At 40.7% G+C, this 27,883-nt stretch overlaps 1 protein-coding gene across 1 annotated transcript in view; it reads left to right on the forward strand.

Annotated features, from left to right (window-relative positions):
• Positions 1–27,883, forward strand: part of KCNH5 (potassium voltage-gated channel subfamily H member 5) — a 141,760-nt gene that overhangs the window by 23,767 nt on the left and 90,110 nt on the right. The window contains exons 4-6 of the mRNA XM_010712032.2: positions 63–191; positions 12,486–12,601; positions 17,002–17,394. Of these exons, the coding sequence (XP_010710334.1) occupies positions 63–191; positions 12,486–12,601; positions 17,002–17,394 (638 nt within the window). The remainder of the gene's footprint in view (positions 1–62; positions 192–12,485; positions 12,602–17,001; positions 17,395–27,883) is intronic.

Raw genomic sequence — 27,883 nt, forward strand, 5'->3', positions numbered from 1 at the left:
CAGACTGGGGGAAGATTGTGCAACACCACAGTCCAATTTTCTCTGCTTTTTCTCTGCTACAGGAACCCCAGTTTGGTTCTACATGCAAATTGCTCCCATAAGAAATGAGCATGAAAAAGTGGTTTTGTTCCTGTGCACTTTTAAGGATATCACTTTGTTCAAGCAGCCAATAGAAGATGATTCAACAAAAGGTAAATATGAAGTACACTGTTTTTGTTTTTGTATTTTTGAAGTTGGTTAAGTACATGTTCAGACTTAGTCATGTCTCATGGCTGTGATCTGTATCTTGCTTTCAGGAATTATTTTGTGACATGTCAGAGTTTAGACACTGTTTTCATAAATGATTGATTAGAATTGAAAAATAAATCATTGTGAGCAAAATATTCCCTAACTATGTTTCTCCAGAACTGCAAACCTTTTCACTTTGTAATATCAATTTTTCTTCACCATGGCTAGTATTTGTTAAAAGTGGCATGATTTTTAGTTATTGTAATACTCTGTTGCTTTGGGAGACCTTCTACAAAACTACTGTTTTCTATTTATCAAAAATGTCAACTTCTTTGCTTTGAAGTGTTGGTCTTACCTCCCTTTCTTGTTATTGGAGCTGAGATGCAGAAAAAACAGCCCATCTGGGTATCTTTTTGCTGGCCAGCAATGATGTCTGTATGGCAGTGGATGTTCTGCTTGTTTTTGATAGCTCTTCCTGGTGATGGTTGCTGAGGTATGCAATGCTCTCATCACCTGATGACCCATGTTGCACAGAGAAAATTGGTGGGGGGAAAAAGTGCAGAGGATCTGGCAACATTCTGTGCTCTGATTGTAAGATGCATGGCTGGTATCTCATGTATATTGCTCTGGATAGAAGAATGTGTGCTCCCATAAGCAAGGGCGTTTTTGCTGTGGAATCCTTATCCCATTTTCTCTAGGAAGTTGTCTTCTAGTAATGAATTCCTTGCTCTCTTTTTCTCTTCGTGCTTGTGGAAGCCTTGATTTCTCACTGAGAGCCATGTGCCTTCTGAGATGCTGCCTTTAGGATAAAACTTTGTCATTTGAATGCAAACAATTTAAATTACTTTCTGATGATATATAACTAACACGTGCTTGGTAACTGAAATGTAGATTGAGAAAGGCAGACTTGAAAAGCCTCTCTTTGTTCTAACGCTAAAAATAAGACTTTTTTTTTTTTTTGCCGACAGAGTATTATCTGTATAGTTATAAGATATAGATACAGGAGAACCTTCTCAGCCAGCGTAAGTTTTATTGCTTCTACAATTCAGTTGATATCCTGCAAGTGTTCCTTTGGGTTCTCAGCCTGGGAGATTTGTTCTCTGGGTAGGGAGAGATGTTCTGGGGATGCTGAGATCCATCTCGTGGCTGAGGAAGAGCAGAATCCACCTGGCATCCATTATGGGAACAATATGTGATCCTATGGGAAAGAGCAATAGCTGCAAAGTAAGTAATGAGTCTAATGCTGTGAGTCTCCAGTGAGGGGAACCATTAGTTACAATGTCAAGTATCAACTATGAACATTGCAAAATATTGTCAGCAGCAGCCAGAGAGATTTGACTGTTTAAAGAGATCTTACTTCTGTAGAAGTTGTACTTTAAAAACAAACAAACAAAAAAGCATCAACCAAACAAAATAAACAACAAACAGTACAGCTACATCTGTCTTTAAGACATACATTTAGAGCCTTAAGAATTTCCTTGGGGTACTCTGAATACAGCATTGATTAACACTGATCAATACATCCAGCAAACTCCATAATTACAAGTCACTGACCTGACTGTTTTCTTCTCCTTTTGCATATTTTCTTCTGTTTTTGCATAAATCGGAGTTTCTTTTATATTGACAATATATAAAAAAATCATATTCAAATATTAACAACATTTCACTGCTGGAAAAGCAGCACCGTTGCAGTACAGTTTGCATTTCAACTGGGTGGATCAGCAGGATCCCACTGCACTGGGATCACAGCCTTGTTTTGTCAGAGGTAGTGCTGTGAGATATGCATAATTCATTGTCCTTGCAGATAACATTACAGTGTGCTTAGAAGCTGTCAGGCCACTTTGCTTTTGAATTATGAGATTGGTAAACATATACATTACAATTTAGGGGGAAAATTTTCAACTTTTGTAAAAAGCATTTTGATAGAATAGTGCTGCTAAGTGCTGGGATTTGTCATTGGAAGGGCTATTTAAAAAAAGAAAAAAAAAAAGCAACAAAAAGAAAAAAAAAAACATTTTCCTTTGGAAATTCTGCCAGGACCATGCAATACATAATACATAAGTAACTATGGTGCAGATGAGTTACTGTCTATTACTTATGGGAGCAGTAAATTTGAGATAAAAAATTCAACAGAAATAAAATATTGATGCCATTATGCAATAATCTCCCCATACCAATGCATTCTGCCCTGTTTGAAGGTGTGTTGCTTTGTTGTGAAGCTTCAGTGTATCACACTCCTAGGAGGTACAAGGATTTGGTATTTAAATCATTACAGTGGGTGTAGCTCTGCTGCAGGATGTCTGCATGTCAGTAAGTGGTTGTGCTTGCTGGCCACACTTGTGGCTGCAAAACAGTTGGTGTCTGATGCCCTCCTTTCTTGGACAGCTGCTGTTTTGGCGAACCAGCAGTGGTGCCTCCATAATGAGGATGCAGATGTGTTCAGAGGTGTTGGGGAGCTCGTCCTGTTTGTGAGAACAGGACGTTAAACCAAAATGTTGATCTTACTGCAGAATACCTTGCAAGGCAGAGGTGGGATTTTTGCCCAACGTAGGCTCAAAACCACGACTGCTGAAAGGCACAGCACAAAAAATATAGTCAATATCACATGGACTGGCCCTGTGGTAGGGAAGGGAGTTGGAGAGGGCTGGGGCACTGTGGCAGATGGTGAATGTCTGCTTACCTGTGTGCTCACATTTGGCTGTGCTCATGCTGTCAGAAAAAGAGGAGGAGGAGCAGGAGCAGGAGGAAGGGGCTGTGCTTGCAGGAGGGAGCAAAAGGGGAAAAATGTTCCAGGTCACCCAGCAGGCTGTGAATTTATTGCTGTCCAGAAAGCTGTTGAAGCTTATGGGACTGAAAAAGCATGACTGGAGAAAAGGAGTATTTAAAAGTTACCCTCCTCAGGTAAAATACATTGTCAGAGGTCAGAAACCTCATTTTCTGAGCATACAGTGATTGCAACAGTGAGAATGTGATGGACTTATTTTCCTGACCTAACCGCCTGAGCTGCCAGACTTCAGGAAGTGCTTGGATGCTGTTCTCAGACATGGGGTTTGGGTTTTGGGTTGTCCTATGTGGAGCCACGGGTTGGACTCAGTGATCCTTGTGGGTCCCTTCCAACTTGGGATGTTCTATGATTCAGTGATTCGAAGTCTGCAAAACCAGCATCTCATGTAGAAGCGGTTAAGGAAGTGATAACAGGAGGAGACATCAGTGATACACAGGATGTGTTTACTCTTGGATGAAGATGTCACCAGCAGTTGTTAGGTGCAGAGAGAAGGGACAAGAGCCATCTGTTGACTTGTTTGATGGTTTGTAGGCTTGTGAGTTGGTGGCTGCGTGAATTGTGATCAGTGGCAGCATGGAAGGAGAGGTGTGAGGACTAGTGATGGGGCAAGGAGGTGGGGCAGGAACTGGTGGTGATCACCAGGACAATGTATTATTTGCCATTGAAAGAGCTGCGCTGTGTTTTGTCTGCTTTTTCTTTCCTTGTACCTCTTTGGTTATATCAACATTTATCTGATCTGGATTCAGTACCGGGCAATAGGTCATAATAGGTCACATCTGTGGTGGTGAAGAACCAGCTCTCCAGGTGTCCGGACTGAACGCCTTACACAGCAGAGGTGGAAGGCCATTACAAGCATGTGAAGGTATTTTCTTCCAGAGCATAAAACCCAAAGAATCTTCTCTTTTATGTTTGTACCATTCTAGGGTCACAGTTGGATGCTTTTATCAGCTTGCTGTGCTCTTATTCTGTCTTTACCCAGTGGCCTTTTAAAAGTATCTGAAAGCATTCAGTCCCTTCAAAGACGCACAATGGTAATAATATTATGTTTATTTGTAAGAAAAAAAAAGCCATTTTTCTAGGCCCTGTTAGGAGGGCAAATTGGTCTACTTAAAATTTTAACACAGTTTGAAGCCAAGAATGCTGTAGATTATATTAAACTGAAAGTTTAAGGAAGGAAGAAGGCTGGAATTTTTTTAGGTTATGGTGAAATGCCACCTAGTTACACAATAGCTTTTTTTCCGCTGTTATCACCAGTGAAAGAAAAACATGGCCTCCAGGTAAACTTAAAAGTTTGCTTGCCTGGGATTCTCACTGGTTGTCTTGAGTCTCTTTTGAGGGAAGTATCAAGCTTTTCTGCAGCTGCAATTGGCTGGGAAGTTCCTATGAATACTGATGGAGATGGAACCTTTGATTAGGGTGCAACAGTGTGCTAATGAGGCTCCTACAGCTCTGGACTGCATGCCCTTAACAGATGGGATCTGGAGATGGCACAGCAGTATCCTAAAGGGTTTTTTCATGGTACTGTCAGACTTTGATAATCAGGACTGTCTGGGACAATGCTGTACTGCTTCTAGTGATATAACTCTTTATGGTTATATAAGTTCATGTAATGATACAACTGTATCTCAGAGTGTGACAGGGCTATAAAAAGTGTGCTGGTTGCAGAAATACGCAGTTATGCTTGCTAATCCTTGCTAAGCCTATAATTCTGATCCTTTTTTTATCTTTAATAAGTGCTGGTTATTAAGCATATATAACTAGTTGCACATGGGAAATTTTTCCTTGAGGGGGTATCAATCCTAGTGATAATAGAAGAAGTGGGTGGAGGGATTAGAGCATGAAAATGAGGTTTCTACCTTTAGCTGAAGCACAGTGTACCTTGTTGAATACATCACCTTGACAGTTATCCATAACAGTAATTTAATTTGGATATCCTTTCTGTGTGTTCATTGCACTTTACCATGGTTGTAATTACGGGGTTTTGGTGCTTTATAGAACCAAATGCAGTTTGTTCTGCTACTGTTTCCCATTGCTCTGATCTTCAGAGTTTCACCCCCTAAGTGTCTTCAGGCTCCAAGGAGGTTACCTCTAGCTGTCCATTCTCTCTTGGGACCATCTAGCCCACGTGAAAGGATTTTGTGCAGGATGACACAGAAGTGGTCATTTGTCTGGACACTAGGTGGACTTCTGATGGGAAGAGTAGACAATGCATAGGAACTGTGCTAATATACAGACTCTCGGTGTTTGAAACCATCTATTTTGGAAGTACACAGCTTTCTAATAAGTAGGAAGACCTTCTGAGGTGCCCTCATTCCTGTAGTACAGATGTCCCCATTAGTGTCTTTAGTGATGTGTTAGTGGCAAACTGGCCCCTGTTCTTGCTTTGCCACTGTGATGAAGAATGGAGAATTTCCATATCTAGTGCTATTTGATTTCCTTCGCAGAAATCAAGTACATTTCTGAATCTGATATTATATTTTTGAGGTCTGTGTGTGCTCTGTTAACAGCCCAGGAAGCATATTAAATGTCTGTAAATTTCTAGAAATAAAATGTGCAATGAAAAAAAAAAATATATCTCAATTGAAATCAAATGTAGCCCTGTGAGAGATTGAATTAAATGGGAAGTTGATCTTTATAGAAGTAACTCTTTGTATTTGGATACGCTTTTATGTTGAAAATTGAACGCTCATAAGCCTTATATAAAATAATAACTACAAATGCAGTAGAGTTAAGGTTTTTTAGATTCTAATCTGTATATCAAAGGCCATTATGTTTCTGTAAGCTAACCTTTTGCTTAACCCATGAACTAAACCATCCTTTTCAAAGTCCAGTAATGATTTAGAACTCTGAACAGAATCCTCTGCATTTCATATTTTTCTCAATTTTTTGTTACTCTTATGGCTTTAAAGAAGGTGTTTTATTTAAATTAACCTGGCTTCAGCTTCTTGAAATGGCATCTTCTTAAGTACTTTTTCTACTGTACTAAAAAAAAAAAGTTCCATTAAGGTACTTGCAGATGTAATCAAACTATCCCTCAGCCTCCTTTAGATAAAATAAATGAGCTTGCTCTTTAAAGCTTTATCTAGCCTGAATTTGAAGGTCTGGTGATGGCAGATACCAATGTTTCAGCTGCATTTATTCCAGCTCATTAGCAGCAGTTGGAATGAAGCTGGTAGCATGGATTTAAGCTTACTGGGTTCGAAATACATTTCTGCAGCTGATTATATGTTGAAGCTAGACGAGTTCAATGTTTTCTATTGCTCATCCTTTCCAAGTTTAGCTCTGTTGTATTTCTCAAGAGAAGGTAACTTTTTGGTAGAGCAAACCACATATGGAACTAACATCTACTAAGATCTCTGGATCCTTTACAGAACTGCTCTTGCTAGGGAAGTTTCCCTTTCCCTGCTGTAAATACAGTTTGCATCTCTTTTCATCTGCATACCTAATGTCAATTTAAAACACACTGTATTGGCCCAGTCCCAGTTATCTAGCACATCATCCTGATGAACATTTCTCTAATGTTTCTGTTGTCTGACATCTTGTCAGTGATTTTATAATGACTTTCAAGCCATAGACCTTATAGAAGAAGACCTGCCCACTTGGGTCAGAAATTCTCTCGATTATAACTTTTTACTACTTCCTATAACTCCTCCTTTAATATCTGGCAGATACCAAGTTCTTCATCCATTTAATCTGAGATTTACTGAACTGCATGCCCTTAATATTTTGTCAGTAGTGTCACGCAATGTCAAGTCACCAATGATTGCCATATAAGAGGATCTGGGAAAATCATCCTCATTCTGTGGCTCCATTTGGTTGATGCATTTGGCCTCCAGCTTGGGCAAGGCACTTGACCATCTCTCTGAAAGCAAATTTATACTCTTAGCAAATAAATAATGAAATTAACGTTGCTGGGCATTGTACACCATTCCATATTGACAGCCATTCCTAATATTCCTTTTCTTTTTGCCTTTATTAAATGTTTTGAAAGTCAGATCAGCTTTTTTGTCATTTTGTGGGGTGCTGAGATCAAACTAGGCTCCTTCTATTTATTTGCTCTTCCTCTTTGCCCTTTCTGCATATGGGTAAAGAAAGCCTTTGGATCTTATCTGGAAATTCTTTAAAACATTATAATTATTGAAGTAAATCCAGCCAGAGAAGGCTTTCTTTTTCCCCGTATGTTTTGAGCTTTCCATGACCATTTCAAAATCCATAATTTCTCATGCATGTATTTAATTGTTGTCCCTTCCAACTCCTGTGTGCTTTGCTACATATTGCCTTTTCATTTCTCATTGCTGACCTTCTCTTGAGCCTGATCTTTTGGCCAATATAGTCCTTTTCATTGACCATTTTGCTCTCTGATAAACTAAAAGCCAGTTGGCTGATATTTACAGTATTCAGGCTTTTTTTTTTCCTCCTAGAATTACATTTTTTTAAATACAGTTATGGGCTATAAGTCCTTGGTGGCCCTATGTGCATGTGAATAAAGTTTAGCTTAGTTGCAGAAACATGAAATTTAAGTAATTGTGCACTGTAAATTTGCAGCTATGTCAGAATTAATTACACTAATACGTTGTGTACCAAATGTAACTTTGCAATATATAAATCTTACCACTTTAATCAGTTGGTCTCAAAATGGCTTACAAAGTAGATCATTAGCATTACCTGCATTTTATGGAAAGGAGACTGAAGCTTAGAACACTGAGGTGGTATGCTGAAGATTACCTGGTGATTCCTTATCCACTTTGAGCTCCCTAGTAGTTTTAGTGGGTGGATACTAACTGGGAATGCAGAATTGAGCAAGATAGGAGGTCAGGTGTAAAGATTATCCCAAGAGTGCAATTCACTGTCAGACAGTGGAATGCACAGAATTTCAAGTAGGAAAATTTTATCCTAATATTTTGAATTACATTTGCATAGCTGGTGTGGTTCTTCAGCTCATGAATAGTTTTACTGCATCATGGGAGTGATTGAGCTTTGTTTGACTATTATTCTATTTATTCAGGAATCCCATTTATCTCTCTATCTCGAACAAAGCAACAGCGGGATGACTAAGTTTTTTGATGAGAGTGAGCTCTTCCAGCCATATTTTACCTGCAGTAAAGAGCGAATAGCCAGCCATTGCAATGACCTTGCTGTCTGAATGTCTATAAATAACACAGATTTGTAGATGCTAAGTTCTGATGCACAAGGATGATCCATATTATCAATTAACATCCAAACTGCCTAAATGAGCGGTGCTAGTTCCTTGCTTTTGTGGATAAGTCAATGGGTATATATATAATTTAAACACTCCGTGTGTTCAGTGTTTCATGCTACATAGCAAGGGATGAAGAATGACCTTTCCATGATCTGGAGTTGTAACACTCCTTCAGGCAGGAATCCACTTGAGCATTGCTGTCATTACCCTTTGTCTTTGTTTTTTACACAGAATATCATTGTTAACCCCCAGGTGTTTTCACTGTAGTCTGAGGTATTGGGTAGTTTCCTGAAACACTGATTTAAAAGCCCTCATTATTTCCGTTCCTTTTGAGATCAGGCAAACCCTGACTAAAAGGTTAACTGCAACCCAGTAGAGCTACGCTGATGTTTTATTAGGGCGAAATAGTCACGCCTAGATTTTTCTAAGCAAGTGCACTATAAACAATGTTAACATCTTCCCTTGAGATTTTTAAACTCTTCATAAACTCTGGTGTATGGATTTAGCTTTAAAATACGTAGTATAGTTTATGAACTGGAGATGATAACAGTTTTTTCAGTGTATCTGTTAGATGGGTAGCTGAATCCATATTTGAACCTGTACACAAATACGATGAACTCCTAATTAGAGTAGGAGGAGAGAGCAGCTAGTGCTGCTGTGTGGTAGAGCTGTTAGAAAAGCAGGGCTGTTCCCATCCTGGCTGTCCAATATAAAACACGAGTGATTCAGGTCTCAGGAATAAAGATGTGTGGGCATAATAGTACTTCTGTTGGAGCATTAACTGATGAAAAGGAACCTGCTATAATGAGTTAGTTGTTTCAGTTAAACTTGGACTTTCTGACTGTTGAGGGGTGGTAGGAAAAACTCTGATGTGGTAAACTTATAGGTTTATAGGTGCCATCTCTGCATATGGAGTCATTAACAAGAAAACTAGAAATACTATTTCCCACTTCAGCTCTGCATCAGTTTTCAAGTAGTTCATGTACCTACGGAGTGGTTGAATGAGCAACCTGGACACATCTGGAAAGCTTTTCTTCACTGAGTCTAGGAAGTGTTTGGGTTCTCTGCCTGCTTCACTTGCCCCAGTGCCTACGTCCCTTCTGTGTTCTTATGTTCCCTCAAGCATCATGACACAGTGCTGACAGCTTCAATTTATGTTGTAGTGGCTCAAGTTTGAAAGAACGTATCAATTCTTAAATTAATTTTCCTTTTTTCATCCTTAAAGAAATCTTTGTCTCAGTCATTATTTCAGGTATGCCACCAAACCATGCCTGCCACGGTTAGCTCCAGTCAGAGGACTGTCAAATCAGTGGTCCTAATTAGAGCAAGAGACCTAAAGAACATTTTGCTGATATAAAGGATTGTACTGTGACAGAAACCATGGAAGAGGAAAGAAAATTATGTGCTTGAAAGGATAACATACAGCTTGGCCAAGGCAGAGTCTAGTTTAGTTGATGTTTATCAGCATGCTTGTCTTATTCAAGTCCTGTTTTAATGTGAACACTGTTGTCTAACCTGCGTCTTTGATTTCTTGGCAGTGTGAGAATTTCAGTTTTAGTAATGGGCACCACCAGTGAGGTAACCCAGTAGGGTTTCTGTGTGAGAATCAGCACTTGTTTTGAATCACGAGAATGAATGCAAATCTTGAGATTTCTTAAAAGCAGGGTTGTAAGTTTGTTTTTGTCAGTGAATCAGAAAGTAATTAAAGAAAACCAAGTGAAACAATTATTTTATGTGCATGCTATTCCAGAATTTTCTGTCTGGGGTGGTTTACATCTTCCTCTGAAATACCCAACTTGGCTTCCTTAAAGAGAAGCAGCTGCTGGTATAATCTGGTGCCATGTTGCCTTTGTTCCTAAGAATTTGAGTACAGTGGTGCAGGTTCAGGGTATTATTTTTCAAGTGGAGCCATATAAGAAAGACACAATCCAGTTGAGTTGAAGAGAGAATCAGAAGTGTTGCTTTTTTTGTTTTCTCCTTTTTACAGCACTTACTTGTGCCACTCTTTTTCTCCTTCCAGACTGAAAATATCAGTGAGGACAGGCAGTCGCTAATATATGCGATAAAATTATCATTCATTTTAAATGTCTCTAGAGGAAAAGATAGGAAGGAATCATTTGAAGAAACATTGATGGCAGTAGGCAGCTATGCAAATTGTTACCTGATCTATTTAAACATACACATTGGTTTTAAATATAATTCTGAACTTAGCTGATTTATTACAAGGTCAAGGAACACAGAGATGTACCCTGTACCGATTATTTCAGACACAAGGCAGCGTGTATACATTTTCACCTTCCCACTCATACCCTAGCATCTTGCTGTCGCTGTGTTTTTCTCTTGGGCTGTAAATAGGAAACAAGGAACTTGCTGCTTTTTAACACTATTGCAGAGAGATGATAAGTTGAAGTGTGTAGAATGATGATGGACTTCGTGCTGAGTTACAAAAAAGTCATGTTAGCGTATTATTGCTTCTAATCTCCAGAGTCATGGCCCTCATGGAACAGAAAGAAATATAAAAATGTGGAGTCTCCAGATGAGGTTGGAAATGTTTTTGTGAAAGGTCTTCTGTAGCCCAACACAGAGCTTTGGTGTTGGTGGAGAAAAGACACTACAAAATACTTTGCACCTTCAAAAGAAGAGATCAGGCCAAATGAGCAGAATAGTAAACTTGTATGCTAAAATGTGTGGCTTTCTTCTTTCACATGACAATGATGATTTCACTGAGATGGAAAAAGAAATACTTGAGAAAGACAACGTTCTTCCATGCTTTTTATTTTTTACAGCTGAAGGGTCCCTGTCATTTGGTACCTGTATTGTATGGCTTCCCCAACTTGTTGTGGTCTCTGTGGGAGACTTTCCCAGTCTCCCCAGGCTTACTGAACATGTGGTGTTTTTTCTTATGTAAGATGATGACCAGAGATTTCTTACTAGTTTTGCTTTTGTAAGAGGAGAGATATTTTGAGAACTCAGATTTTTGTGATGCATCATAGGAAAGGGATGCAAGTTAGTAGCAGAGACCATCTCCTCTCATTGTCAGCCTTAGACTCCTGTCGGAAGAGGCATTTAAGCACCAATCTAGTATAGAAATATTGCATTTCCTGTCTTGTATCTGACATTCACTCTAATTTTCACCTGCTCAGCATTCAAGTTAGGTAAAAATATAACTTTCACCAAAACCATTTCCTATTCATAACATGTTTGATATTTCATGCACGCTTTTGAGGTAAGATAGCAGGTTATACCTGACCGAACTGAGTGTTGAGCAAATGAGATTGTTGGCAAAACCACTTCAAAATAAAATTATATCAAAACAGGATTAAAGAAACAAACTAAAAGCTCCTCCTTTGCTCACGGGGAGGTGTTTCATCCCCGCAGACATTTGAATTTTCAATTCCCCTGCTTAACGCTGCAGCGCTGTGCTGTTGAACCCCCTCGCTTTTCCTTTGCTCCCGTTGCTCTGCCTCATCCAGTGACGCACCTGTGCCAGCTGTCACATATGGGCATTTGTCCAAAAGCAGTGACTTAGTGGCACGCTCCTGGCTCTGCGCTGCTGTCACTTCTGAACACCGATTGCTCCTTTCTGAACTCTGCAGAAAAACGTTCCCCAGTGTGAAGGTCTCAAGCTACCATTTGAGCAGCTGTTTATCATTAGTTTAACAGCTAAATATATTGCTTAGTGCAATTTAAAATCTAATGCTTAATCTGTCTGTAAAGTCTTGCTGTTTTTCTACTTTGGAACATGCAGCCCTGCATTTTGCCGGTTATCATTATTATTTTTAATTTATTATTTATTATGTCCCTGAATTGTATTAATAAGCAGAGCAAGGAGCAGTAACAACTTAAGGATCCAACTTCTGGGTGGAGGAATCCACCACTTGGTGGCTGGACAAGATTTCACTTCTGCGGGGTTTGCAGATGTGGGAAGCTTCTGTGGTAAATTCAGTGCTTAATAATTAGTTTGTAGCAACCGAGTAACTCCCCAGAAGGCTGAAAGTGCAGTGCAATCCCTCTAACACAGTGTCTCCAAAAGCTAGAAGAAAGAACAAGCCAGAGCATTTTGATTTTACTCGGGTTTACTTATGTTTGCCTTGAAGCAGTGGTATTCTTCCTCTTCTGCAACGTTGTGGAGCCTGGAGCCAGAACTTGCTCTGTGCAGCAATTTAGAGCAACTACCCAAGTCTGAGACTTAATATCAGTGAATGCGTAGGAGATTTACTCATGTTGAATGGGGTGTAAGTGCTTGTGACCGTATTTTCTTCTTCCCTGCAGGTTGGACGAAGTTTGCACGGTTGACACGGGCCCTGACGAACAGCCGGAGCGTGCTGCAGCAGCTGACGCCGATGAACAAAGCTGAGGTGGTGCACAAGCATTCCCGCCTGGCTGAAGTAAGTGGGACAGACACATTCCTTCTTCAGGCAGGAAGAGATGGGAGAGGGAGGGGGAACAATGTTTCCATTAATAAATAATATTTTTAGGGTGATGTTTCCAGATTCTGATTTTTTTTCAACCTCTTCTCTCCTCTTCCTTAATAAGCACTGTGTGCCAAGTGTATATTTCCAGGACAAGTCATGCTCTTTCAGTCATCTGATGGCTTGGGCTGGAAGAGGCATTAAAAGCCATCCAACAACCCCCTTTCATGGGTTGGTTGCCCCCCCACCAGCTCAGGCTGCCCAGGACCTCATCCAGCCTGGCTCTGGGCAGCTCCAGGGATGGGGTGTCCACATCTCTGTGGGCTGCACTGGCAGGGCCTCACTGCCCTGTGAATAAACAGTCTCCTCCAAATGTCTGTATCTCCCCTCTTTCAGTTTAAAATGGTTCCTCATTTTTCTTTCACTTCCAGACTATGTAGCAAGTCAGTCTCCCTCCTGTTTATAAGCTCTGTTTAGGTACAGGAAGACCACAATGAGGTCTTCCTGAGCCTTCTCTTCTCCAAACTGAACAAACCCAGCTCACTTGGTCTCTCTTCACAGAAGAGGTGCTCCAGTCCTCTGATCATCTTCACGGTCTTTCTCTGGTCATACTCCAACAGCTCTGCATCCTTCTTGTGCTGGGGACCCTAGGTCTGGATGCAGTATTTCAGATGGGGCTTCGTGAGGGCATAGTAGAGGGGGCAGTCATGGAAACAATCTTTTGGTCACTCTTACAAGGTCTAATTTCTGAATGCAGCTTCAAGTTTGCTGATCGCTGCTTAGCTTGGGGGGCAGTTTGGTCTTCAACTTGCTGTCTCACAGCAGCATGGAACCAGACTCTGTGTTTCTGAGCCCCAAGAAGGGTCAGAAACCAGTGTGGGTGCCCACTTCTGGGCAAGTGGGGTTGTTTGAGAAGCCAGGTACTCTTCTTTGGAAGCATCTCTGCCTAGATCCATGGGATTGTACAGGCACACTGACTGTACATATACTTTTAAGCTCAACTTTCTTGAAAAAGTCATTCCTGAAGTATTTTGCTAATAATTTTCTTCTTCAGAACTGATGAAATGAACTCTTTGGCAGGTTGCAAACATCTCCTTAACAGTGCAGATGGTGCAACAAGTGAAAGCCTTCAGGTTAACTGATGAAACAGAGGTACTGCTTTCATCTTCATGTCATTGGTAATGAAAATTATATGGGTAAAAAATGTGGTCAAAATATACGGGCTACTAAATATGACAGCCCTATCCCCCTCGTGCTGGAGAGATTGTCCTCAGTTTGATGCTAAGAATTGGCAGCAGTTTTAAATGCTTTTTTCATTGTTGTTGTTTTGTTTTTCTTTTCTTGTCTAAGTGGACTTGTATATCATAAGCTTTACGTGAAATGAAATCAGAATAGAAGCCTACAGTTTAAAGGTGCTGGCGGCGTGATGTTTTTCAAGAATTATCCCATACCAGTAGCTTTGCTGACTGCTGAATGATTCTCACTTGTTTTTCTAATTGATGACATTTCCAAGTTCTGTAAATTTGGTTACATTTATGAGTGGTTTTGTCTGGAAAAAGACTGGAGAAGGTATGGTAGCTATATTCAAACATGTCTAAAGCAGTTGCATGGAAAAAAAGAGGAAATGGTTCACCATGCCCACTGTAGCTAGAGGAAAAACTAATTGAACTAAGTTGCGTCAGGGGATTTAGGACAGGCAACAGGAAAAGCTCAAGTGAAGGTGAAGGTTGTACATGGGAATAGGTTTTGGGGGGAGCGCACAGTCTCCTCTCTTACAAGATTTTGCAGCTTCAGAATGCTTTAGAAGCAAAGTGTGCCAGGAATGCAGAGTGGGTTGCTGTTCCCAGGTAGAGGTGTGCCATTGCCATCCAGGCACCGTTTCCCATACTTTTGTATCTGACAAGGTGTATTTTCTTCATAGCTCATCCCTGGCAGAAGGTACTGCCCACCTTACCAGCTTTGCCCATTATCAGTCATATTAGTTAGTTGTAAGCAAGAACCATTCAGAGTCTGTGATGAATGGAGTTGACTAACAAGATGCTGTATATTCTTCAGTGGTTTAAAATTAAAAATTCACGCAGCATGAAATAAATAATCATGATAGTTCAGTGGTCTCCTCAGCCACTTGCCACCCACACACCATGTCAAAATCAGCATGCTATTATGCTAAGAATAATAATTTTGTCTTTATTGTACCATGGGATCTTCTAAGCACTCTACCACCAGAGGCATAGGGAACTATCAAGCATATGTTCATCACATTCATCTTGAGCCCAAGGAAAATTATTATTCAATTTATAGTGAGTTACTGCTTCCAACTCCTGCCTCACTGAATGAGACAGGAAACAAACAGATCTGGAGAAACCATGGAAAGTAGTCCCTGTCCTGATGTATTGTGATGGTGAAGTGTGACACTGTCTTGTCCACAGGTGAGGCCAGAAAGAGGATACAACTGGAGATAATATTCAGTTTGAGTCAAAGCCAAAATGGTGTTTTGGCATTTTGGCATTGAAGAAAGTTTCATGGGCAGAGAAAAGAACACTGGTTGAGTGTGTTGGGGGAGTGCATTGCTTTTGCCCAGAAAGGATGCATGGATCCATGAGTGAGTTCCCCATGCCTGTTGCGTTAGATACAGGAGTGCTGCATGCGAGTCTTGACTTGGGCACTGGAAAGGAGCACCTGGAGGCTGATACGTTTGTGGGTCTCTCCAGGGGCTTTGTGTCTGTAAGGGTCTCTGGTGAGCCTCTCTGGATCTAGGCTGCTTGGCATGTGTCGTTGGTTGGCTGGAGCTCAGCACATGGCTTTGTGTTACGCCAGAGCTGATGGCAGAGGGGCAGTTGTGGTCTCCTGGAGATCTCTGCTGCACTCTTGCTGCTTCTCGTGTTTTATGTCTGGTGGTTTTCTGACCACAGGAGATAGATTTGTTCAATTTAGGCTAGTTCTGTAGAAAACAAATGGCTCGCTAGTGTAACAAGAAATTAATTTTTCATTATATCAGCTCAGCTCATTTTCCTTAAATGATAGGATTGCTAAATCTGACATTAAGGAAGGGTGGGAACAGGTAGGCACAGGGAGGTTTGCACCCCATCAGCTTACAGAATGACACTGAGCCAGATCAGACATATTGGGAAACCACACCATCCTCCACAGAGTGAGAGAAGCTGCTGCTGTTGTCCCTTGGTGATTTCTGGAAAAGAGGTTTTTTCAGTCGAGCCAGGTTTTCGCTTGCTGATCTCAGTAACAATTTTTTTCATCTTAAAAATAATGCTGTAAAGAATTAATGGACAATCCATATCTGGAATGCTGCAGTTCGTATTCTTAGTTGTGCTATTTATTCAGAACCATTCACTCCTCTCCACTGAGCACCCATTCTGCATTTGATTGCTTTTACGTGTATGAGGCTGCTATTTGCAATCTAACTGTCCTGCAAATGTGGTGGATTAGTGTGGGGCAGTCACAGAGCTGAAATGAGTTTAAGATTGCTGGAATTACTTATTTTGTCCTATACATACTTGAGACCCCCCCAAAGCGGAAAGGTGTGATTAGTTCCAAAATACACATGAATCTTTCAGTTGTCAGCACAGTATATTACCATGCTGTGTGTTCCTTTGTGTTGGACTGAGATAAGAAGTAATTAGATCAGCTGGGAAGAATGTCTTGACTGAATTTGGCTTGGTTCCTTTGCAGTGTTTTGAGTTCCACAGTTTACAAAAATGAGCACAGAGGTGGTTATAGTCACATGGAAAAAAAAAAAGACAAGTAATTACAAGAAATAAAAAAGAACTCACCGGTGTTATTGAGCTTGTAAAGGCAACGACTTTTTGAAGAAAATAGACAGGAGGCATGATATTACCACGGTGTTAGGGCAGAAGTTGTGTGTGTTATTTTAGAAAGAGGTCAGCCAGCAAGGCTGGTGCCTGGCTAGATAGGACATTGCTGTGGCTGAACAGTGATTTAAAACAGGGACCAGACATGAAGGATTAATCTTGTTAAACTTTCAAATGTGAATGAATACGTCACGTTTGTAACTGCAGGGCATGAGCCCATGCAGTGGTACCCATGACCTGTTGGCATAGAGCCTTTCTGCCCTTGCTATAGGCATGGTTTCCCTTGAGTACATCTGCAGAGACCTGCCTTTATGCAAGGTTATCCTCGTGTGCCCTCCTTATAGCTATCTCTGCTCTTTCTTAACGTGACTTGTGCACCAACGTGCTTGCTGGCTAAATAAATCAAATAATGTAGAAACTGTGGGTTGTCTTGGAATGTCCAATGAATACAGTCCTGTCTTTGTACTTCTCCTTACAGAAATCTTTGAAATCCCTAATTGGATCACAGTAATTGAAAACAGTAGCGGTTGTTTTTTTTTCCTCTTACAGGTTCTCCAGCTGGGATCTGATATTCTTCCTCAGTACAAGCAAGAAGCTCCAAAGACTCCACCGCACATTATATTACACTATTGTGCTTTTAAGACCACTTGGGACTGGGTCATCTTAATTCTAACCTTCTACACAGCAATTATGGTTCCATATAACGTCTCCTTCAAGACAAAGCAGAACAACATTGCCTGGCTTGTGCTGGACAGTGTCGTGGACGTTATTTTTCTGGTTGACATTGTTTTGAACTTTCATACAACCTTTGTTGGCCCCGGTGGAGAGGTTATATCTGATCCCAAACTCATAAGGATGAACTACCTGAAGACGTGGTTTGTGATTGATCTTCTGTCCTGTTTACCGTATGACATCATCAATGCCTTTGAGAATGTGGATGAGGTAAGCTGTTGTAGTCCATCACGAAATAAGTGTTTTAATTAGGAATTAATTTAGGGTTCTGCTCCCCGCCATCTGGTAGCAGTAACAGGCAACATAGGCCTGTGTAAACATGCAGGAAAGGCATTAGGCTGCTGGGCTGTATCTGTGTTATGTTCTATCTCTGAGAAGAAGAGAGGTCTTAGGATTTCGGTGGTGCCTGGAGACATGAACATTAATGAGCATGCTTTTCAGTTTCATTTCATCTAAAAGCATTGTCACATTCACTTCCTTGTGGGCTGAATCAGTCAGAATGTCCCTTCACCAAGGCCTCCCATTTCAGCTCAGACCCAGAGATTGCCTTTATGTGTTCCTCATCCGTTGCAGGACAGCCTAATGCAACTTTATGTAAATAATCAAAATTCTGTTTGTGCTGAGGCTGAAGCTAGTGGCAGATGCCTCTGAGTGAGCGTTTTTAAAATCCTGCAGACAATACTGTAATTTTCTTTTTCTTCTGTTGTGTTTTTCAATGGCTGATTGAGAAGGAAGTTTATCTCCATTTTATTAAAAACATTTCTTAAGTTAGTGCTGGAATTTTAGAAACTGTTTGAGGAGAGAGAACATACATATCTTAAAGGGACATTGAATTAATGCTTTTTAACTGCTGAATGTTTTCACGTTTAGTAAGTCAAGCTTGAAGCCTATGATAACAGAGAGAACAAGGAATAAATAGGACAAATAATACAGGCACAAGTCATTGCAGAGAAAATTCATTATTAAAATGCAACTATAATGGCATTAGGATGTGTTTTAATTTTTCTCTAGAGCCTTGTATCTTTAGGACCATAAACAGATGAAAAAGGCTGTTTGTTTTTTTTTAACATTTTAACACTTTTTTTTTTTCTTAGAATACTTTGTTTTTTTCAGTTCTTAAAAAAAATCTGCAGTTACGTATCCTCACTTTATGAAATCCGAGTTTATATTGTTGAATGCAGGCTTTTGTGGAGCCCTTAAAATTCCATCCCTGTCTCTGGGCTGAGTATCTTCTTCTGACATTGTTCCATTTTATTTATAGAGAATATGACAGAAGTGATAATACTTAGTGCTTAAATTCAAGATCGTATGAAGGCTGCCCGTCTGGAATCAGGTTGTACAGTCAGGCTGTGTAAGGAGGTGGCATTATCAAGGTTGTAAATATACAGCTTTTTACCATACCGGTTTCAGAAAATAGGAGTTGGATTTTTATAAAAATTCAGTGTTGCTTTCAGATTTTCATGTTTTAATATGTAAAACAAACAGAAAATTTCTGTGCCCAAGCCATACAGATTTAAACAACTTAAGAGCTTAAGCTCTTTCTCTAATGTATACATGGGAGGTAAGCCATCTGCAGTGCTTATGACAGCAAAGAATCGTTGGGTGCTTTATAAGTGAGGCATGCTTAAAGTGGCAAACTTTAACCAAGATGTAGTAACAGTAAAAAGGTAGCAGCTCTAGAATCACTGCAGTTCATGATATGATTTATCTTCACACAAATGCAATACCAACTCCTTTTTGACAAGAGAACCAGTGGCAGCATTTCTGTCTTGTGAAATGATGCATTACAGCCCTGGGCCTCCAGCAGACCCTGGAGTGTAACTACTCCTACACTTAATTTCAAATCCCTTTCAACCCATGTCGCCTGAAAAGAAGTGATTTTGAAAATAGGTGTGTAAACAGGCAGTCTTCCTCCCTGGGTCTGCATTTTCCCTTTTCTCTCATCATATGTCTTCGTTTGCGATGTGTTCGTCCTTTAAGCCAGTTGGTGTGTTCTGGGTGGCTCTAGTTACTATGTACTTTATGTTCATTTCTCATTTAACTTTTTTTTTTTTAATGTTGTCTTCTCTGGGACTTAAATTCTTCGCCCTGTAGCAGCAATGTGCTTGAACACTATTTCAAAAAAGTAAATCGATAACCTTAATTTGGAAGAAATATCCTGATTGATTGAGTGTTTCTCATTAGAAAGGTGAGTGTTTCTTCCTTAAGGCAAGTGGAAGAGGGATAAGCTCTTTTAGCTCTTCATTCTGGTAGATTTTTGCTCTTTATCTTGATGCTATATGTTGGGTAAAGGAATTTCTCTTTAGCAGTGAAGTCTATGGTTGTTGCATTTCTGGAGAAGTTGGTAGGAAATTGAAGCCTAGTGGTAAAGATGTTGTTGCTCTTTGGATTCTTGATGCGGATGCAAATCAGAGTGAATTGCCCTGAAAGCCAGCAGAATGATGGATTCCTTTCCAGATTTGCTACCGCTGTGTGTCCCACCTCCAGCCACTGCTGGTTTTTTCACATAAGACATCAAAAGTGCTTTTATTAGTTATTAAAGGATTCTGTAGGTAGGTGGGAGTCCATTGCAGGCAGCTTCTTCTCCTTCCCATGAGCAGGTCTGGGATGCGTAAGGAAGAATGTGGCAAGGAGGCTGAGGTTTGTGGCTCTGTGTTCAGTGCATGTGGATTTGGTTGTAGCCCAGGCATAACAAAACATAAGTTGCCATTTCAGTGCCATCTACTTCAGGGTATGTATTTGCTAGCCTGTGCTCTTACAGGTGCTTGGAAGTTTCTCAAGCAGAGACTGAGTTATTGAACAGAATGTTGTATGCACTTGATGCTATTTTATGAAGTTATAATTAAGGAAAGGAATAGAAAGCTTCACCAAGAAAATATGGAAAATCATAGAATCACGAAGGTTAGAAAAGATCTCTAAGATCATTAAGTCCAACTGGTAATGGTAATGTAAGCCTCCTTGCTGAGGACTGGGGTTCTCCAGGTAGAATCATAGAATCATTAAGTTTGGAAAGACCAATAAGAACATCTAGTCCAGCCATCAGCCTATGCCTGTAACTGCTCCAGACCACATTACTTAGTGCAAAATCTGCCTGTTAAATGTCCAGGGATAGTGACTGCATCATCTCCCTGGGCAGCCTGTCCCAGTACCTCACCAAAATACAAATACAACCTTGGCCAGAGTAGGAACAGGGCCTTTTCCAATACAGACACTATGGCAAAGCTGCAGTCTTGTGGTATTTGAACCTGAAAAAGCATGACTGTAAATCAAAGTTGTTTTGCTGTTGAGTGGACGTAGAGCTTCAGCAGGTGGGTGTGATGAAAAGGATTATGAAACACAAATTGAGAATTGGGGGAAGTAAGTTGATTTGATGCGGGTTTAAAGGTGTAGGTTCCCATTCCTGGAGCCAGGCTGTTACATTCTGCTCTCAGGAATTTATGAGAATGAGGGGAAAAGGCAAGGTAATGAGATAGAGAGATACCTTGCATGGCTTAGAGTGATCCAAATTGATGTGATAGATGAGGAATTAAGTGGCTAAATGGTATTGAGAGGGTAGAAAAACAAGGTAAAATAGGTTGAAGAAAAATAATCTGGGAGAGAGGAAAGTGGCATCCTTAATGGGATACTTGCTTATTTAAGAAAATTGGTAGGATGAGATTGTCCCAGAAACCTCATGCATGGCATCTTTTCTAATTGGGAAATATTACTTGCACTGAAATACATTCTGGCCAAAGCAAAGCCATACAGAAAATCATTCGTATGTAGAAGTGTAAGAAGGGACAGTACTAAACAGGGTGAGAAACCCAGCTAGTTTTCTAGGTGTAAACCAGAATGGGATGTATGAACTCAGAACCCCTGAAACTGGGCTGTATTTTTGTTGTTCTTGTTGAGAGTTATGTGTAGACCCAAAGATTTTGGTCATGTGTCATTCCTATTGTTAGTAGGCTGATTAAAAACTTGTAGAAATTTGAAGTCTAATTGCATGGAGTCTTGGGCTGAATTTGCAGCAGATGGATTTACAGTGTCCCCAGTAACACTGGTCCTTTTGCTTGTTCGGATAGCTTGGTCATGCCATGCTATAGTTCCTTGGGAGCAGATGTGTGGATTTATTTTCAAAGGAACATGGGCTATTTTGGAGATGTTTGGAGCCTTGCAAATGGGAGAATTCCCTACAGCTGGAAGCACCCCAGGTGCCCACGCTCAAATAAGAGCTCTTCATCATGCTGCTGCTGAGAGCTGCGTTTGAGCTTCTGAAATTTAGTACAGAGAACAGCCTCAAGACTAGGTAGGTGGATGAGCTTTTGTAGGCAATCTACAGGAATCTACCTCCTCAAAGTACCCATTTGGATGTTTGGAAGATCCTGGTGCACTTGATGTGTTCAGTTTTTTTTTCCTGGAAGTTTTCACCTGGTTTCTGAGATTCACCTAGTTTCATGAATTTCTGAGATTGTAACAAATGGAGATCTTGAAATTTTAGCTCAACTCTGCCGAAGGCGTGGCTCTAGAATGACATGGCAAGAACTGCAAAGAGTGGAGTGGGATGCTGGGATAGCCAAATAGATAGTTTTCAAATGAGTTGTATACAAGACCATCTTTTCTGGAACAATTAATTTTCGTGAGCCACTGGCTGAAAGTGGAAGCAGACATTTAAATGAGATAAAGCTCTGAAATTCTATGTCTCTTGTTTAATAATGTAGGACTACATGACTCAGTGGCCTTTAGAATTCAGTGATCTGTGCAGGACATAGTAAGGCGTAGAATTGTAAGTATAATCTGCTTTTAATTACTGTTATTGATCTACTTCAGTGATGGCAGAACCTTCTTTACATCACTGCTGTTAGCTAAAACAGTGATATGTGTAAACTGAATGCAAATACAAACTGGTACAACTGGCTTCACCATGCTCACGTCAGCAGTGTTTTACTGCAAGCATTCTCTTTTCCAGAGCTGCTTGAAGAAGGCTTTACAGACCCCAGTGGTAGACTGAGTGGTGTGATCAACGTGGGGATAAATTGACACATTTCAAGAATGTAGCTTTGGCCCTGAAATAATATCTGACAAAATAATTCCCAGAACTAAATCCCTGATGCAGCCAACTGTTAAACTATGTTGAAAACTCCTAGCAACGCAATGACAGACACGCTAAGCCTGGGACCTGGCATTTTCCCCTTTGTTATGCAGTGGGAAGGCAATTAAGTATGAAGAACGCTGTCATCCTGCTGCAGTGTGCAGAAAAATGTAATATACTAATATAGTGGCTTGGTAAAGGTGTCTAAATATAAGTGTAGCCAACCACGGATGACTTAATATAGATGTTTAACTATATTCGCCCCATCATTTAGGTGCAGAATTGCAGCAATTGTTCTTAGTCTTTTTTTTTTTTTTTTTTTTTTTTTTTATTTTTTTTTTTTTTTTTTGAGCTACAGTTCTGTCTGCCACACTTTAATGACCAACTTTGTAACTGCTGTAAGAGGGTGGCAGTTTTGGGATGTTTGTGCATATTCCTAACTGGAGGTGCATAGATGTCATTTTGATGTGTGGGAAAACTTGTGATAGGAAGTGTCTGAAACTCGGGTGATGCTGAAGACATGGTGTGTATGATAGTGGGAAGCAGATGTTGGGTACGAGCACTTTAACTTGAATTGTTAAAGCCATACAAAGAAACAAAAAATCTAATTAGGGCAAGTTGTATGGGGAGAACTTTCAAGGAAAGCTTTGTATCCTGTGGATGCTGTCTCTTGCAGAGGAGGAGGTGTTTATGGAGGAGACAAGGCAAATGAAGAAATCCAGTCAGATACTGAATTAAGTAATGCTGATGGTAATAGCTCAAATCCACATTATTGAGCTTGTGGTGCACAGCCACGAGTGGAAGGAAAGGAGTCTCAGTCTTTGGGTATGCATGCAGTTGCTATGCACAGAATAGATCCCATCCCTTTGGAGAAACTACCTGTATGGCTGGTGGTTTACTTAGACACATTTTCCTATAGATGGAGAGCCTTGTAACCCGGTGCAAGTCTTTATTTTGCTGAATCCTGAAGAGTGGGTTGGTGTTACCCATAGCCCTCGGCATTAGGGCTACACATAGCTTCAGAAATACTTGCAGAAATATTGCAATTCGTGTTACTCTCTCCTGATATTTCTTCTCTTTTCCTTCCTGTATTTGGGATAGGAAGTTTTTGGTTTCTTGTTGGCACTGAGCTATCAACTAAATTCGTAGCTGTCCTGGCTGCTGGGACTCCCCTTCCTCTCCCTCCCTTTTGGCCTCCGTCTGCCTTCTCTAAATAAGTGAAAATTACTGTATTTTATGATATCATTATATTTTAATGATATCATCATTTTTTACGATATCATTGCTCAGTTGGGTACCCTGCTGTACTAACAAAAATAACAGAAGTCCTCATACATCTCAACTGGAATCTAAAGTAAATATTTGAAAGTCTTCCTTCTTTTATAACCTCATTTCTTCAGTGTTTGAAATGTTTTGAGCTGTGTGGCTGTACCATAAACAGTTCACTGGAATTGTATTTATGGTGTTATAGGTTATTGATATTTTTCTTAGGGGGAAGAAGCCAACAGAAAAGCTTCCCATCTTCATGGGGTGAAAGAAAGGTCCTGAGCAATAAATTCGGAGATGCTTTCAGGGACTGCACGAGAAAATGTACTTGCTTTCATTTTGCTTTAAGGGCTCGATTTTGTGCTCACTACATTCCCTATTTCCAGTGCTATCAGGGATGCAGGACCAGACGTAAATGGGCTCAGACTGGACCCGAGGTTGAGGTAGCTTCTGCAGAAGCGATGTCCCTTATTCCAGTGTAGCTTAGATAATTGAATCCAGCCATAATTTCAGTTCTGAAAGTGGTGATAAATCAGAAAAGTTGCTTTTTTATTTTTCTCATTTCAGCATTTTGATTTGTATGTATGCAACTTTATTGCTCTAATTGATTACCTAAAATAAATGGTTTCTGAGATATGTTGGAAGATTTATTTCAACATTAGCTCCAGTAAAGACGCATTAAGGAGCTAACCAGAGATTTTAGAGCTAAGCTCAATTTAAGTAGCTCAGCTTGAAAATTTCTTTTGGGAGTGATTTGCTAGTTGAATTTCGAGCAGTTTGTCTGTCCTTCTGGATGGTCCTCCTGTGCAATAGAGAAGAATACCTGCTGGAGATGGGCCTGCAGATTTATCCTGTCCCCAAATGCTCCTTTATTGGAAGAGTCACTCTGTCCCCAGATGCTCATTTCTCACTAATACAAGTGTGACTAGTTCAGACGCGGACCTCTTCACAGTGTAGTTTAGATGTAGAGATGAGATGCAGCCTGCCCTTGAAACTGTATGTGTTCACCTCACGTCAGCTTCTTAAAGAGTAAGAACAAAAACTGGGGGGGAAGGGGAGAAAAAAAAAGAACAAGGGAAAATACAGAGGGACCATTTGAGTCACTGACTCATGTCTTTAGTGGGCAGGTTCATCCTATCATCCTTGTGATAAACTGATCAAAATCCGCCTTAATTCATGGTGTCTGCAAATCTGTCTTAATTTGCAGTCTGCTTGGTTGTCCCTGTGCCAGCCTTCTTGGTTACTTTAAATGTTTCTTCTTTTTCCCTCATGTTTATCTCTTTGATGTGCTTAGAAAGAACAATCACCCCCCGCACACACGCACATTGATTTTCCTTTATGTAGTCTAAGCAAGCTGATCTTGTCTAGAAACCTTTTTTATGAAAGAGATTTTTTTTAGGATTTTTTAGGATTTTTTTTTCTTGCACATCATTGTGTTTGAATACATCTGTTTAGAGCTGAGCTGTAAAAGTCCATCACCTCCTTGGGAATGGGGCATGGCTTTCCCTCTTGCCCTTGGCAGCACTCACCTGATGCATCCTGGAGCTGGATTATCCTTTTCTGTGAGTGCAACCCACTGACTGCTCTGAGTCTCCATGTGTTTAATTAGTGTACCCAAACATTTCTTATTCTCCATCATTTTCAGCTAAAGAGGTTTGTTATCAGAGAGGCCTGTCATAAAATCTTGTCAAGACCCCAGCTAACCTAAGCTTAGCAAACCCATGCTGCTGCATTGATTGCGTTTTGATTTATCTCAATGTTTCTAATTACTCTTTCCCTTAACATTTGTTCGGGTAGTATATTTGTTTGTTTCCTTCTTGATGTATTAAGTTTTCTGAAAAACATTTACATCATCTTTGAAAACTAAAGCTACAACCTAATTTAATTTTCAACCTGGGTCTGGATTATTTTTACATCACTGCAGCCTGGTCGCTTTGGTTGTTTGTTTTTTTCTTCTCTCCATTTATGAGTATGAAGAATCTCTGGGTATTTGTTTTAGCGTTTGTTGCAAGGAAATGTTTTACCTGACATTTGGCAGTTCTCGCTTTATACCTATTTATTTACTTATTCTTTTGCCTTCTGAGGTGTAATTTTTTTCTTGAGCATTTTTTTTGTTTGTTTCATACGTCCATTTTTTATTTCTGTTTCCTTCCTTGGGATGATGATTTCTGTTTAGAACCGATGCTGAGCTTTACAGATTTTGCTCCTGTCTTGAGACACAACCTCTGGTACCCTTTGGTACCTTTTGAAGTAAGGACACTCCAGGCAACCTCTCCTGTCAAGTGTCTGACTCCCATCTCTCCCACTCCAGTTGCCTTCCCTTGTTACTGTCTGTAACTCAGTATGATACCATTCATAGTTTATCCGCTGTTGCACTTCCGAAATCAAGCTTGTCCAGTTTACTTTGAGATAGTTCATTTTTTGTGAACCCGTTCAATTCCTTTTCGAGTCAATGGGGACTTCTGCAAATTCCTATCAGAACAAAATGTAGTATAGCATTACTTTCTGTGGAGTAATTGGCTGTTCAGTGAAGAAATAAGCATGCTATTGCATCTGCAGAAAATCTTGTCCTACTGTTATTAATAACGTTTATTCTCCAAACTCATATTGAGAAAATTAAGTCACATTGTGAGACAGTGCTCTGTAATATCTGTCTCTGTAATAACATAATACAGGTTTGGATGCTGCTCAAATCTGGACTATCCAGATTTCTAAGGATGGGTTTAATTTCCCTTCTGTAAGCTGTGTAAGCGATAGCCTTCAGCCTCTTTGCATTCAGTGAGGGGGGAGAGACGGCTCCAGGAAATGACTCATCCCACTGCTGCCTGAAAACCTCTCCCTGACATGCTCCTCTCTTCATGCTCCGGGGGGGGAAAACTGGCTAATTCACATAGATCAGGTGGCTTGCTATAGGGCTGCAGCATTGTGAGAGCTGAACCCCACCCCAGGAGGCTGCTTAGAGCTCAGTCATGGTGTAACTGGGGCTTGTGTGCCTCAGCTCAGCCTGCATGAAACCATTTTGCTCTTGCATGGAGATAACCAGTAATGAGCGGCGTCCCCCAGGGGTCTGTCTTGGGACCGGTGTTCTTTAACATCTTTATCTATGACATTGATGACAGAATCAAGTGCACCCTCAGCGAGTTTGCTGATGACACAAATCTGAGTGGTGTGGTTGACACAGTGGAAGGAAGGGATGCCATTCAGAAGGACGTCAGCAGGTTTGAAAGGTGGGCCTGGGTGAACCTAATGAGGTTCAGCACAACAAAGTGCAAGGTTTTGCACTTGGGCTGGAGGAATCCCAGACATCCACACAGACTGGAAGGAGCAGTCCTTGAGAGCAACCCTGTGGAGAAGGACCTGGGGGTCTTGATGGTTGGAGAGCTTAATGTGAGCCAGCAGTGTGCTCTTGAAGCTCAGAAAGCAAATGGTATCCTGGGTTTCATCAGAAGAGGGGTGGCCAGCAGGGACAGGGAGGTGATTATCCCTCTCTACTCTGCTCTTGTGAGGCCCCATCTGGAGTACAGAGTCCAGGTCTGGAGCCCCCAGTACAAGAAAGACAGGGAGCTGTTGGCAGAGGAGGGCCACAAAGGTGATTGGGGGCTGGAGCACCTCCCCTATGAAGACAGGCTGAGGGAGCCGGGGGATGATCTCATTGCTGCCTTTCAGTAGCTAAAGGGAGCCTATAAACAGGAGGGGAATCAACTCTTTGAAAGGGTAGATAACTGCAGGAGAAGGGGAAATATTTTAAGTTGAAGGAGGGAAGATTTAGAATGGATGTCAGAGGGAAGTTCTTTACAGAGAGAGTGGTGAGGTGCTGGAACAGCTGCCCAGAGAGGTTGTGGATGCCCTGTCCCTGGAGGTGTTCAAGGCCAGATTGGATGGGGCCCTGGGCAGCCTGGTCTGGTATTAAATGGGGAGGTTGGTGGCCCTGCGTGTGGCAGGGGGTTGGAGATTCATGATCCTTCAGGTCCTTTCCAACCCTGGCCATTCTGTGATGAAGAATCCTGGGTTATGTTTTATGAATGCAGGTTGCTGTCATTGCTTTGGATCTAGCAACTATAAGTTTATTAAGCTAAAATTTAGTTTAAGAAAGTCCACACATGCTGCAATCACTTTCTTGACTGCGGTGAGATGCCCTAAAATGGTTCACAGAAAGGTCCTCAGTTCTGATTCTTAGTGACTCCATAAATTCTTCAAAACCACTGAAGATCAGGATGTGGAGAAAAGTTTTCCTTGTTTTCCTCTAGCCTCATCTGAAGGCAGTACTGTGTGTTAAATGGTGCAGTACCAATCCCCATTTTCAGAGCCAGAAGGATGTAAGTGTTGGAACACATTTAATTTGCATGTTTTTTTCTCTCTCTTTTT

This window comes from Meleagris gallopavo, chromosome 5 (assembly GCF_000146605.3).
Source record: "Meleagris gallopavo isolate NT-WF06-2002-E0010 breed Aviagen turkey brand Nicholas breeding stock chromosome 5, Turkey_5.1, whole genome shotgun sequence".
NCBI classification, from domain to species: Eukaryota; Metazoa; Chordata; class Aves; order Galliformes; family Phasianidae; genus Meleagris; species Meleagris gallopavo.